Source organism: Bubalus bubalis, chromosome 6, assembly GCF_019923935.1.
Source record: "Bubalus bubalis isolate 160015118507 breed Murrah chromosome 6, NDDB_SH_1, whole genome shotgun sequence".
In the NCBI taxonomy this organism is placed as follows: Eukaryota; Metazoa; Chordata; class Mammalia; order Artiodactyla; family Bovidae; genus Bubalus; species Bubalus bubalis.
Window position 1 is genome coordinate 2,776,053 of NC_059162.1, and position 14,336 is coordinate 2,790,388.

Here is a 14,336-nt window from a genome sequence, read left to right on the forward strand (position 1 = left end):
CGTTTGTTTGTTTTTTTTTTTTTTTTTTTTTCATTTTATTTTTTGTGAACTCGATACAGTTTAGCATCGGGTTCTGATCCAGTTTTGTTGTGTCTGCTTACTCTAAAGGAGGTGAGGGTGGGGAGGAGCAGGAGCAAGCAGGCTGAGCTACAGCACAGTTTGCTTTGTCCTTGTTGGGATCTGAGGGATGGATTAGAGGAAGATGGAGCTGAGTTTGTGCCTCCAAGCAGCCTGTCACCTCTGCCTATCTGGCTGAATCCAAGATCTTTGCACCACTCCAGGCTGCCTCTCCTGAGGAAGATTCTAGAAATTCAGCATGATGTCAGGGAGTCTGCTTTCTCTACACATGGTCCCATTCTAGCCTTGGCCTTCCCTTTCAAAACTTGTACTAGTGTGGTCCCATTCCAGCCTTAGTCCTCCCTTTCAAAACCTGTACTAGTGACCTACCTCTGGCATTCTCTAGAGGCCTCCGTGGAGGAGGAGGCACCTTTAGGTCTCCTGTCTAATCAGCCTATATTTGGGAAAGCTTTGCCTGCCTTTATCCCTGTCCAACACTTGTGCTGTCTCCGTGTCCATCTCAGTATCTCCCTGCTTGCCCTCTGACCCTGTTTCTGCTCAGGCGCTCTTTCAAGCTGTTGGGCTTTAGCCAGATGCCTGCTCCCAGGCCCCCTGTCTCCTGGCCCTCCTTGTCAGGCTTACTCTGTCCCTCTGAGGGGGGAACACAAGTGCAGAGGGAGCTGCTGCCAGAGAAGCTCACACACGCCTCTGTCCTCCTTGGACCCTCCAAGCCTGTCCTGGACTTCTACCTTCGTCTCTTGAGTGAGCATAATCTCTGTAAAGAAAACTGCTTGTGCCTTAAATGGGCAACTAAACTAGTGTTCTGGAGGTCTGATGAGGCAGCCGGAAGAGCTAGAACCAGAGACAGCCTCAGAGCAGGTGGGGGCAGGGATGAGGGGACCAGTGTGACAAGCATTCAGGCCTAGGCAGCACACAGTCTGGAGCAGAGAGAGGGGGCATGAAAGAAGGTTCAGAACCTGCTTTACAGCCCTTGGCTTCCCAGCAGCCATCAGAAAGGCCTGGGTGTCCAGAGCAGACCCTCAGACAGAGAGGACAAGTGGCGGGGATAGACAAGAGTCCAGGGGAACCATAGGCAGCCTCATTCCTGCCCAGCATGCCGAGATAAGCTCTGGATGCTTTGTCTTCCCAGGTGTGAACGTGGGGGGAACTGGCCCATCCTTGTTTGGACCCCACCCCACCGCACAACTGATGCTACAGAACAACCTCCCGCAGAGGCTTCCCTGCAGAAAAGCCCCCGCAGGAAACTTTCTCCACATGGGTAGTCGAGCTGAGAGGCTTCTGAGATGGAAGGGAGGACAGGAGCCGGGAACTCCAAAGTGGTCTCTCTGCAGCCAAGGCAAACATCCTCCTGCTTGAGCCAGTGCCGGCTCCTCTCAGATGTCTCTGGAAGAGTTCATCTTTTCAGGACCTAAATCCCACCGGGAACCTAGACCATCTGGCTACTAGTGGGGTTGCTAAATCACTGTTGAAAAGACTTTCAGAAATGGACCTGATGCATAATTAGATGGAGAGTTGGACCCAGAGCAAGGCTGACAGAGAGGGGTCTTGCAGATGTAGTGCCAAGGGCCCCTATCTCCCGCAGAAACCCCCAGGCCTCACCGCCGAATGGAAGGAGAGAATTTGTCCACATGAGAAAAAGTTTTCATGGAAACCGTCAACCTTAGGATCTGTGCCCAGTTACCTTTCCACCAAGTGGCCAATGGTCTTTCACCAAATAGTGGCGTGGATCCCACACTAAGGCTGAGACATGGGTACAGCCCTCATGGAGGATTGTTTGTATCCACTTGGAATTGAAGATGGTTTCCTCTCCACTCACAGAGGCCATAGTTTCTGCAGTTTGTATCAATGCCTTCAGACTTGTGATTGAGGAGTCACAGGCCAGGTACCCCTACCATCAGACAAACAAGCACTATTGAGCCGAGAAGAGTGGGGGTGCTTCTGGATGAGAACACAGGCATGTTTTTGTGGTTATTCTGAGAAAGAAATCCCCTACTTGGATGCCAAAAGGTTTTTTTTTCAAGATTTACCCTCAGCATCTGGTGCCTCCTGAAACGTCTGGTTGTCAGAATTGGTATCTAGAGTTACATGCCAGTGTCTGCATCCACGAGAAGGAAAAGCAGCTTGGAGTGTTGTCATGCCATCTTGAAAGAACAAAGACATTGAAAAAGTATTCTCCTAGAAATATCTCTGGTTAAATGGAAGCAGAGTAGCCAGAGAGAAAGAAGTGGGTGGGATGGTCAGGCTGTTTTCACTGGGACAGGTCAAGGGCTAAGTATATATCAACAGTTCAAGAGCGCAGACCAGTTGACAAGGTAGCAACGAACTCTTGAACTGTTTCAAGTCTACATGCAGTTGTTTCCAGTCTCAAGTGTTCATTTTCTTCAGATGCATCCCTGTTTGTCAACAGTGGGATATTTACATGACCCAGGATAGAACTGAGGTGGGTCTCCCTGGCAGAAATCACTTTTCATAGGAGCTCAAAATTCCAGTACCAGGCCACTCCATTTAACTTCTAAACATTCCCGACGGGCTTCTATGTATGCTTAAAATGAATGTATTTTTACTATTTCTTATGTCCAAAAGCTCAAGCTTGTTAGCTGTGTTATGGAAATATTCTATATTCTTGCTAAGTCTTATCTGCTCAGTCTATCAATGATTGAGAAAGTCTGTTGAAATTTCTCTCTCGCTTGTGTATTCATGACTCTTCCTGCAGGGCTGTCCACTGTCGTTTTATACATTTTGAGCCTGAGCTTGTTTACCTGTTTGATTTTCAGTTTCCTCTTCATTGCTGACTCCTGGGGATTTGTTTTGCAACCTGAACTGTGGATTCAGTAAGAAATTTGTAACGGAGGGTTTTTCAAGATATTTAGTCTACCACAATTATGATTTGCGTACTAGATTCTTCTGTTCCTCAACTATAGACAGAGCTTTTAGTGGCTACTTTTTCCAGTTTGAAGGGATGCCTTTCAAAACAAGCTGCCTATCTAGGAAAGGTGCTAAGGTGCTTTGATAAAAAGAGCTGAAGTTTCTTAGCACTGACATTGAGGGTGAAGAGGGGAGCCAAGGCACTGTAAGGATCTTGGGCCCACAGCTCAGGACAGGAGTGTCCAACAAGACCCCTGCTCTGTACTGGGCATGAATGACAGGTGCAAACCACTGCCTCAGTGGACCCAATGCCTCTGCAGTGTGGTAAGCGACTGCTGAATGATGACTGCATTTGCCAACTATTTGTACACAATTCAGGGCCCGAGATGGCCTTGGCAGGACAGAATGTTCTGCTGGAGAAGAAGCTGCTTTCCTAAGAAACCTCAAGGCCCCACTCAAGCACAGGTATCCTCAGTGACTCTCTGTAGTGGCAGAGACATGAGTTGGCTCCAAGATTCCCCACTCTCCTTCCCTGGGCCTTCCTCCTGAGGCTCACTTTGCACTGCCATTTGGCTTCTGGCAAATGGTGAGCTTGTTTTACCTCCTCCTGTTCCAGATGGCTCTGAGAAGGACCAACAGGAGGAAGGAGGGTGGGAGAGCAGCTGGGAGGCAAAGCTGTCTGCCATTTGGAAGGCATATCCAGGGACCCTGAGAAGGCATACATGCCTGGCATACATGGCCCTGGCACTCAGCAGGCTGACTGTCTCCAGAGGTAGGGGCTGAGGGTGGAGATTCCCTGTATTGAGCTATTTAGGGCTGTGGACATCTCAAGGTGGTTGGGGCCACATAAAGCTTGACTTTGATAAAGAAAGACAAAGCTAGCATGTCAGCATTTACAAAAATGCTTTCAAGTATGTTACCTCTGTTGAACTTCATGCTCACTCTTAGAGATGATATTGTCCATATAACAAGGGGAAAACCAAGGCTAAGCAAGTTGTAAGTGATTTGTCAGGTTAAGTGAGGAAGTGGTAACACTTGCTATCTGGTTCCAAGTTGATTGTTCCCTTTAGGTAGCTGATATTGGAAGGAAAAACAGTGATAGACCTTTGGAAGCTGAAAAGATGTTGAAATTCCATGCTCTGACTCCTTTAAATTTTTTGCAGGTTAAAAGAAGAGGGGAAAAAAAAAAAAAAAAAAAAACATAAAAAGAGGTAAAAGGAATTGTCCAAGGTCATACAAAAAGTAAAATGGCAGACCACTTAGCAATCCTCAAAGGATTGCATTTATTTTAAAACTTTGTGTTTCTGATAGCATTTCAATTCAGTGAATTTCATTTTTTATGAAAGCTTATCATTTCTTTGGGAAATGATTACATTACTCCATAATGTAATGATAGTCTACAGGAATGGCCTAGCCTAATAGACAACTATATTGGTAAGAAAGGTCCTGACCACAATTGTCAGCTGGGCCTCCTGACTCCCACTGGTCGAATGAATTGTCTCCTGCCTCACATCCATTTAGTACCCATCAGAAATCTGAGCTGTGTAACCCACTTGGCTGTTAGTGTAGGTCCATTCCTAACCCAGGTATCTATTATTGATTCATCACCTGATAAGCACAAGATGAACAGGAGATGTTAGGTGTTCTACACAAATTGTTCTTGTTCAGTAGCTCAGTCATGTCTGACTCTTTGTGACCCCATGGACTGCAGCCTACCAGGCTGCCCTGTCCTTCACCATCTTGCGAAGCTTGCTCAAACTCCTGTCCATTGAGTTGGTGATGCCATCCAAGCATCTCATCCTCTGTTGTCCCCTTCTCCTCCTCACTTCAGTCTTTCCCAGCATCAGGGTCTTTTCCAATTAGTCATTTCTTTGCATCACGTGGCCAAAGTATTGGAGCTTCAGCTCCAGCATCAGTCCTTCCAATGAATATTCACGATTTGATTTTCTTTGGACTCTGGTTTGATCTCCTTGCAGTCCAAGGGGCTTTCAAGAGTTTTCTCCAACACCACAGTTCAAAAGCATCAGTTCTTCAGTGCTCAGTCTTTTTATGGTCCAACTCTCACATCCGTACATGACTACTGGAAAAACCATAGTTTTGACTATATGAACCCTTGCTGGCAGGGTAATGTCTCTGCTTTTTAATATGCTGCCTAGGTTTGTCATAGCTTTTCTTCCAAGGAGCAAGCGTCTTTTAATTTCATGGCTGCAGTCACCATCTGCGGTGATTTTGGAGTGCAATAAAATAAAGTCTGTCACTGTTTCCATTGTATCCCCACCTATATACCATGACATGATGGGACCAGATGCCATGATCTGTTTTTTGAATATTGAGTTTTAAGCCAGCTTTTTCACTCTCCTCTTTCATCTTTATCAAGAGGCTCTATAGTTCTTCTTCACTTTCTGCCATAAGGGTCCTGTCATCTGCATATCTGAGGTTATTGATATTTCTCCCGTCAGTCTTGATTCCAGCTTGTGCTTCATCCAGTGCAGCATTTCATGTGGTGTACTCTGCATAGAAGTTAAATAAGCAGGGTGACAATATACGATCTTGACATCTCCTTTCCCAATTTTGAACCATGTTCAATTCTAACTGTTGCTTCTTGATCTGTGAAACCTATATAGGTTTCTCAGGAGGCAGGTACACAAATTACATCTCATTTAAAGTTCATTTATATTCATCTTATCTCTGTTTCACACATAAAGAAACTGAGGTTTTTGAAAGATCATGTAACTTGCCCAAACTCACAGTGCTAAAACCAGAATTTAACACCAGGTTCAAAGGACTCCAAACATACGCTCTGACCACCAATATTAGTATATTATTGCTTCATCTGAAATAAAAATTAAAACTCCAGGCGGTGGTTGAGAATGCTGGGAACAGCAAATAATTTGAACATCTGATAACAAAACTATTGCAAACACTCTTACCAAACTGCATGCGTATGAAAGGTATTTCAAGATTTATCTGTAAGCCAAAAAAATCACCCTTAACAGAATAGTATCAAAGATTTCAGGTTTTTTTTGTTTGTTTGTTTGTTTTTTTGTGCTACCAGCTGTCTAGACCCCTTACATCTTACCTTGCATTCATCTGGGGTTTCTGTGCAAGTGGACCACAGCATTGGAGACTCATTGTTGTAGTTATTATTGTTAAAGATAAAGCCATAGGTGAACAGGTAGAGTGTGCCACTGGGGAGAAGAGCATGGGGTTCATAGCCACTGGTCACTGAAAATGCATTGTCCTTTACTCTTCTCTGATGGGAAGCACTATAGCATTAAAAATCATTGACCTTGCAGCTTCTGTACACAGGTTCAAATCCTGCCTCCACCACTTGTGTGTGTGTGTTAGTTGCTCAGTCATGTCTGACTCTTTGTGACCCCATGGACATCTTCTCTGTCAGTGGAATTCTTCAGACAAGAATATTGGAGTGGGTTGCCATTCCCTTCTCCAGGTGGTCTTCCCGACCCAGGATCACACCTGGGTCTCCCGCATTGCCAGCAGATTCTTTACCATCGGAACTTCTCGGGAGCCCCTCCCTGCCTCCACCACTTACTAGCCGAGTAACTTCAGGCAGCATAACTAACCTCTCTACACCTCTGCTTCTCCATCCATAATGAGAGGTAATAATATTTCCTACATCATAAAGTTATTAGGAAGATGTAATGAATTCACATTTATAAAGTGCTTAGTATGGTGCCTGATGAGTCACAGGCATTATGTTTTTGTTACATTTTAAAAAACAGAATGGAAACCACAATTACAGAAAACTAACCAAACTAATCACATGGACCACAGGCTTATCTAACTCAATGAAACTATGAGCCATGCCATGTAGGGCCACCAAAGACGGACGGGTCATGGTGGAGAGTTCTGACAAAACGTGGTCCAGTGGAGAAGGATATGGCAAACCACTTCAGTATTCTTGCCTTGAGAACCCAATGAGCAGTATGAAAAGGCAAAAAGATATGACACTGAAAGATGAACTCCCCAGGTCAGTAGGTGCTCAATATGCTACTGAAGAAGAATGGAGAAATAGCTCCAGAAAGAATGAAGAGGCTGAGCCAAAGTGAAACCAGTTGTGGATGTGACTGGTGATGCAAGTAATAGTTGAGAAAAGAAGAGACGCAAAAGGCAAAGGAGAAAAGGAAAGATATATCCATTTGAATGCAGAGTTCCAAAGAATAGCAAGGAGAGATAAGAAAGCCTTCCTAAGTGATCAGTGCAAAGAAATAGAGGAAAAGAGTAGAATGGCAAAGACTAGAGATCTCTTCAAGAAAATCAGAGATACCAAGGGAACATTTCATGCAGAAATGGGCACAATAAAGGACAGAAACTGTATGGACCTAATAGAGGCAGAAGATACTAAGAAGAGGTGGCAAGAATACACAGAAGAACGATAGAAAATCTAAGATCACTCACCTAGAGCCAGACATCCTGGAGTGCACAGTCAAGTGGATCTTAGGAAGTATCATTACGAACAAAGCTAGTGGAGGTGATGGAATTCCATCTTTGTATCCTCAAAGATGATGCTGTGAAAGTGCTGCACTCAGTCTGCCAGCAAATCTGGAAAACTATGCAGTGGCCACAGGCCACAGGAAAAGGTCAGTTTTCATTCCAATCCCAAAGAAAGGCAATGCCAAAAATGTTCAAACTACAGCACAACTGCACTCATCTCACATGCTAGCAAAGTTATGCTCATAATTCTCCAAGCTAGGCTTCAACAGTACGTGAACCAAGAATTCTAGATGTTCAAGCTGGTTTTAGAAAAGGCAGAGGAACCAGAGATCAAATTGCCAGAAAAAGCAAGAGAATTCCAGAAAAACATCTACTTCTGCCAAAGCCTTTGACTGTGTGGATCACAGCAAACTGTGGAAAATACTTCAAGAGATGGGAATACCAGACCACCTTACCTGCCTCCTGAGAAATCTGTATACAGGTCAAAAAGCAACAGTTAGAACTGGACGTGGAACAACAGACTGGTTCCAAATCAGGAAAGGAGTACATCAAGGGTGTATATCATCACCCTGCTTATTTAACCTATATGCAAAGTTTATCATTTAAAATGCTGGACTGGATGAAGCACAAGTTGAAATCAAGATTGCCAGGAGAAATATCAATAACCTCAGATATGCAGATGATACCACCCTTATGGCAGAAAGCAAAGAGGAACTAAAGAGCCTCCTGAGGAAGGTGAAAGGAGAGTGAAAAACCTGGCTTAAAACTCAACATTCAAAAACCTAAGATCATGGCATCCAGTCCCATCAATTCATGGCAAATAGATGGGGAAACAATGGAAACAGTGACAGACTTTATTTTCTTGGGCTCCAAAATCACTGCAGATGGTGACTGCAGCCATGAAGTTAAAAGATGCTTGCTCCTTGGAAGAAAAGTTATGACAAACCTAGGCAGTGTATTAAAAAGCAGAGACATGACTTTGCCAACAAAGGACCATCTAGTCAAAGCTATGATTTTTTTCAGTAGTCATGGATGGTTGTGCGAGTTGGACCATAAAGAAGGCTGAGCACCAAAGAATTGATGCTTTTGAGCCGTGGTGCTGGAGAAGACTCTTAAGAGTCCCTTGGTGAGCAAGGAGATCCAACCAGTCAATCCTAAAGGAAATCAGTCCTGAATATTCATTGAAAGAACTGATGCTGAAGCTGAAGCTCCAATACTTTGGCCAGGTGATGCAAAGAACTGACTCATTGGAAAAGACTCTGATGCTGGGAAAGATTGAAGGCCAGAGGAGAAGGAGATGAAAGAGAATGAGATGGTTGGTGGTATCACTGACTCAATGGACATGAGTTTGAGCAAGCTCAGGGAGCTGATGATGGACAGGGAAGCTTAATGTTCTTCAGTCCCTGGGGTCGCAAAGAGTCGGACATGACTGAGCGACTGAACTGAAACTGAACTGAACCGAATGAACAGTGTCTGATGAGTAACAGGCATTATATGTTTCTGTTACATTTTTTTAAATGGATGAAGAAATTACTAAATGGACAAATATTTATTGAATACCTGGTATGTGGCAGGAACTGTGCTGGAAAATATTTCATACTGTGAAGAAAAGCTTGCCATGGTTGTGTAAGAACCCTTTATCCTGCTGGATCAGCCTGGTGGTACTGTGCAGCACCCTGGTACTTGGCACTGTGCTGGGTCCAGGAGGCCCACCCAGAGGAGGGAGAACCCTGTAGATGTGTGAAGACCAGCTGACATCCACCATTAGTTCACCTTTTCATCCAACTTTCCTAGGCAGAATTTCTAGGCATCCAGTTTCCTAGAGCATCCTTGTGGGGTTTAACTTGCTCATCCCTGGACTCTGTTCTCAGGGAAGATCTAGCCTGAGCAGGCAGCAGCCATGAGAGACTTCCCCAGGCCTCCTGTTTACTGATTTCCATCTGGGTGTTATTTTTCCCAGTATTGTACCTGCTTCCTATCTCTGGAACCATAGCATTCCAGTAAGAGATACCAGCTGTTACCTTCAACAGCCCCTAGGACGTTGCTGACTGTCCTCACTCCACACACAGCCAGTCTTTCCTGTCCTGGGTTTGAACAAATTTCCTTTCCTTGTGTCAGTTGCTGGCTTGCTAAGTTGCACTTTGTTCTTTCCGGACATCTCTGTGCTCATCTCCTCCTAGATATGGTCTCCCTTAAACACCAGGCAGGTGAGATCCAGAGCCAGAGCTCAAAGCCCTGGAATTAGGTTATGAACTCAGAATTTCTAGGAACCCTGATGGCAGGGGGTGAAACCAGCAAAGAGGGATCGTAAGTCATTATCACAAAGTCATAAACTGAGCTTGAGCACGGACTACTGGGGAATGCTAAGGAACTAATGCTTTCACAGAAGGAAGCCCAGGAAAATTCCAGGTCCTGCGAGCCCAAGTGAAATGAATACCAGTGCTCAGGAGGCTCTTTGCCTCTGCTGAGAGGTTGGAGGAAATGTCCCCCAAGACGTGTTCCCTGCTCTCGGTCCACATTGACATCCTGTTGGCTTTATAATGTGCCACCCCTGGCCCAATAATCAAAAAGGTTAATTCAGAGATAGAAAAGGTGACTCAGACAGGACCTTCAATAAACTCAATGTTTTGTGGTCCCAGATGCCATAAAACCTTGAATGGAGAAGTTAGAAATTGGCCATTGAGGTCAAAAGCCTTTTCAACAAAATGGTGGTGGTAGTAACTCTGAGATATTAGTCTGTTGGACTAAAGGCCTAAAGCACACCTCTGAATTGTCCTCAGGGAAGATTCTGGCCCTTGCAAGCCATGTTACTACTAACCATCCTTCATCCTGATAATAAAAGCTTACAAAGTGCTTTTGCTTATAACATTTCTTTTGCTTCTCACAGTGGCTATGAAAGTAAAAGTAGAGAAAGTGTCATTTCTCTTCCAAATGAAGAAACAAAGACTCAGAAGTTATGTGACTTGTCCAAGGCCAGAAGGTGCAGATAGACTAAAGTATCTTTACCATCCTACTAGCCTTTCGGGTCCTGAATTTGAGAAACAGTTTAATGTGCCACCAACCAAGAAAAAGAGTCAGTCCCCTTTCATTTGGAAAACTTGCCTAGATGGGCCCCCTTGGGTGCCACAACTGTGTCAGACTGGAGATTGTTTTTGATCATATACAGACCCAAGACCGGACACTCTGCTGACTTTTTCTAAGATAATGCTTTGTGGCGTCTCTCAAACTTATGAAGTAACTGGAAGGGAATTGGGGGAAACATCTGACTCTTCCTCCCCCTCCTCCACACCGCCCAGAACAGGTGGGTGTCCTGTACCATGCAGGCCCTTCCACACATTCCCTCTGCCCATTAGGAAGCCCTCTTTTCCTTTTAAAGCACAGGCAAAGTGCTGATGCCATGATGGCACCTGGTGCCAACCAGCAGGATGCCCTGGAGGCAGGATGCCAGATGTGCTCCAGGATGATAGTTTTTGCCAAACAGGTTGGGCAGGGGAGTGAGGCAGGTGGGAAATCATGCAAAATGTAAAATCTTGGCTCCGTTCCTTGTCTAGGAGGCACCTCTAACTTGGAGAGACAAACGTGACAGAGACAACCTTGATGGAACAGATGAGAGTCTGAGGCAAGGATGGTTGTGCCTGCAGTCCTTGGCCTCCTGCAGATGTCACACAAGGGTTCAGCTTTTTTTGTCCTCAGGCACATTCTTCACTTTAACTATAACGGACTCAACCCAACCTGAGGGCACCCTGCCTCCTGTCTTCTTTGACAAAGTTTGAGATCTAGGAAACTGGGAGCAGATGTGTGTCTTTCAAATGATGGTCATGTCTGGCAGGTATTGAGTCCCCACAATACCCACCCCATCTTTGGCTTTTTCAAAGAAACCCCAAAGTTATCCCTTTCCCAGGCAGGAGGTTGGAAGAGAGAGTTGCTTTTCTTATGGAAAGATGAATGAATTCCTAAGGAAGCCTCCAGGTGAGGTAGCTCCGTAGAGAACAGAGAGGGGGCTTCCCTGGAAGGTCTGTCCTTCACCCATAGGCTCTGTACCTTTGGTGTGCTTTTTCCCTTTGCAGCAAAAGATCTTGCCCTGAGCGAAGTTAGTTTACACCTTGTTACTGAAGAAAATTGCTGAGGTTTGAGAGATAAACAGCCACCCACTCCCTGTCTGTCAAGAGCCAGTACAGCTGAAGATGAATGGGAGACCTCACTCTGCTCCCGTCTCTGCCCGCCCCATTACTCTCTAATTCTTCCTGCTCCATCATGGGGACAGCCAGCCGCCTCTTCCCGGTCCTTGGCTCCCACCTTCCAGAACTGAGCTTATCCTTCAGGAAATATTTAATGTTCATATGCCTCCCTTGCATAGAAGCAGTTTAAGGGTTCCTGTGATCCTGGATTTAAATCTGTCTCTTTCATTTTCTACAAATTTATTGCCATCTGTTGATTTCATTCCAGTGACACCCACATCAAGATCATTCATAAGGAGAATCAGACTCATTCCTAGACCCCTCCCTTACTCACAGCTCTTTCTTCCCATCCAAATGCTGGAGCATGCATGAATTTGTGAAAATATAGTCTCTCTCTCTCTCTCTGTCTCTCACACACACACACACGCATTTGACAGACTGCAGACTGTCAGGCAATTTTACATGTTGATATTTATTTCCTGAATCATTAGCAGTAGAGACCCACCGACTCCTTTATGCCTTGGGAGCCCTGGTTACTGTGCCCACTAATCTGTGTTCAGGATTTCTTTGATGCCTTTTGTCAGCTGTTTTGGCTGCCTCATGATTACTTACTCCTTGATAAAATTTCCTTTTTTATTTCTATCAAAGGTCAGTTAGTAGGAAGTGTCTTATCTGTCCTCCAGTCCCTAAGTGCATCTGTCCTTCCCTCATCCCTCCACTGCACCCCTGTGAAGTTCGCAGGGTATGAGTAAGGACTAAATGAGATGAACCATGCCGGCTATTAAGCCCAGGGCCTGGACCATTGTTGAGGGCTCCATATGTATTATTATTGTTGGTAGTTTAGTATCTGCCAGTCTTGTTGTTTAACACAACTTATTTAACTAATCTTTCTGGGATCTGTCTGTCCTTTTCTCTCTGTCCCCACTTCTTTACTGCCAGCCTCAGCGTCTCATCTTCCTTACTGCCATGGCCTCCTAACTGGCCTCCCTGCCTCCCATCTCCACACTCTTCACCTCTACCACCCATCCTCTGCATCATGGTCAGAATGAGTATCTCACAGTATAAATCTGATCAGGTCACCCCCTCCTAAGGTTCTGCATGCCCTTCAAGATAAAATTCAAACTCCTTAGCAACTAATGCCAGACCTTCCCCACTTAGAAAATCTGAGGCATCTCTTAACCATCTCATCTGTGGTCCCTCTGCCAGGTCCCATGGACACAGTCAGTCGTGTCCAACTCTTTGCAGCCCCATGGACTATAGCCTGCCAAGCTCCTCTGTCCATGGAATTTTTCAGGCAAGGATACTGGAATGGTTTGCCATTTTCTTCTCCAGGGCATCTTCCTGACCCAGGGATCAAACCCACATCTCTTGTGTCTCCTACATTGGCAAGTGAATTCTTTACCACTAGTACCACCAGGGAAGCCCCCCTCAGCCAGAGCCATACCACATTACATGCAGTTCCCAGCCAGGATGTGTCATCTCCCCAGAGTCCCCCTGGCACCTTCCCCCAGCTTGGATTCAGTGTCCCTTCCCCCGGCCCAGCCTCTTCTATGTGTTAATAACTAGCACTTACGTGTTTCCAGATACTTCATATATCTTAACACATTTAAACTGGGATCAAGATTGCTGGGAGAAATATCAACAACCTCGGATATGCAGATGACACCACACTAATGGCAGAAAGCAAAGAGGAACTAAAGAGCCTCTTGATGCGGGTGAAAAAGGAGTTAAAAAGCTGGCCTTAACATTCAAAAAAAAAATTCAAAATATTAAGATCATGGCTCCAGTCCCATCACTTTATGGAAAATAGATGGATAAAAGTGGAAACAGTGAAAGATTTTATTTTCTTGGGCTTCCATATCACTGCAGATGGTGACTGCAGTCCTGAAATTAAAAGACGCTTGCTCCTTGGAAGGAAAGTTATGACCACCCTGGACAGCATATTAAAAAGCAGAGACATTACTTTGCTGACAAAGGTCAGTATAGTCAAAGTTATGGTTTTTCCAGTAGCCATGTACAGATGTGAGAGTTGGACCATAAAGAAGGCTGAGCACCAAAGAATTGATGCTTTCAAATTTTGGTGCTGGAGAATACTCTTGAGAGTCCTTTGGACTGTAAGGAGATCAAACCAGTCAATCCTAAAGAAAATCAACCCTGAATATTCATTGGAAGGACTGATGCTCAAACCGAAGCTCCAGTATTTTGACCAACTGATGCGAAAAGCTGACTCATTGGGAAAGACCCTGATGCTGGGAAAGATTGAGGGCAGGAGGAGAAGGGGACGACAGAGAATGAGATGGTTGGATAGCATCACTGACTCAGTGGACATAAATTTGAGCAAACTCCAGGAGATGGTGAAGGACAGGGAAGCCTGGAATACTGCATTTCATGGGGTCACAAAGAGTCAGGCATGAGTTAGCAACTGAACAACAACGACAAAACATTTAATCCTCACAGCAACCCTGTGAACTAGGCACTGTTACTGTGGCCACTCACGGATGAGGAAATTGAGACACAGAGAAATTAACTGATTTGTCCAAGATCTCACAGCTCTTTGGAACTGGGATTTGACCCCAAATGAACTTGGCTCCAGAGTCTACGCTCGTAACCACTGGGCTCTGTCACCTCTAGTGCTGTCGGCCAAACCACAGTCCGCTCTGGTCCGAGCACCTTGACCTGAGAAGCCCTGTGCTGTGCATGTTTGATCCTGGAGCCCTTTCCACTGTCTCACTCAGGGTATAAGCACAGTTCCTTTTCAGG

The 14,336-nt window shown here is 45.1% G+C and overlaps 1 protein-coding gene across 4 annotated transcripts in view; it reads left to right on the forward strand.

Moving 5' to 3' along the window:
- The window catches only part of FAM78B (family with sequence similarity 78 member B), a 104,347-nt gene that overhangs the window by 11,949 nt on the left and 78,062 nt on the right, over positions 1-14,336 (forward strand). Inside the window, exon 3 of one of the 4 annotated variants that reach the window (XM_025287440.3) lies at positions 1,208-4,174. The exons of the other annotated variants lie outside the window; for them this stretch is intronic. Coding sequence (XP_025143225.2) covers positions 1,208-1,434 — 227 coding nt within the window. The 3' untranslated portion in view covers positions 1,435-4,174. Of the gene's footprint in view, positions 1-1,207; positions 4,175-14,336 lie in introns of those variants that run through there. 4 annotated transcript variants of the gene reach the window in all.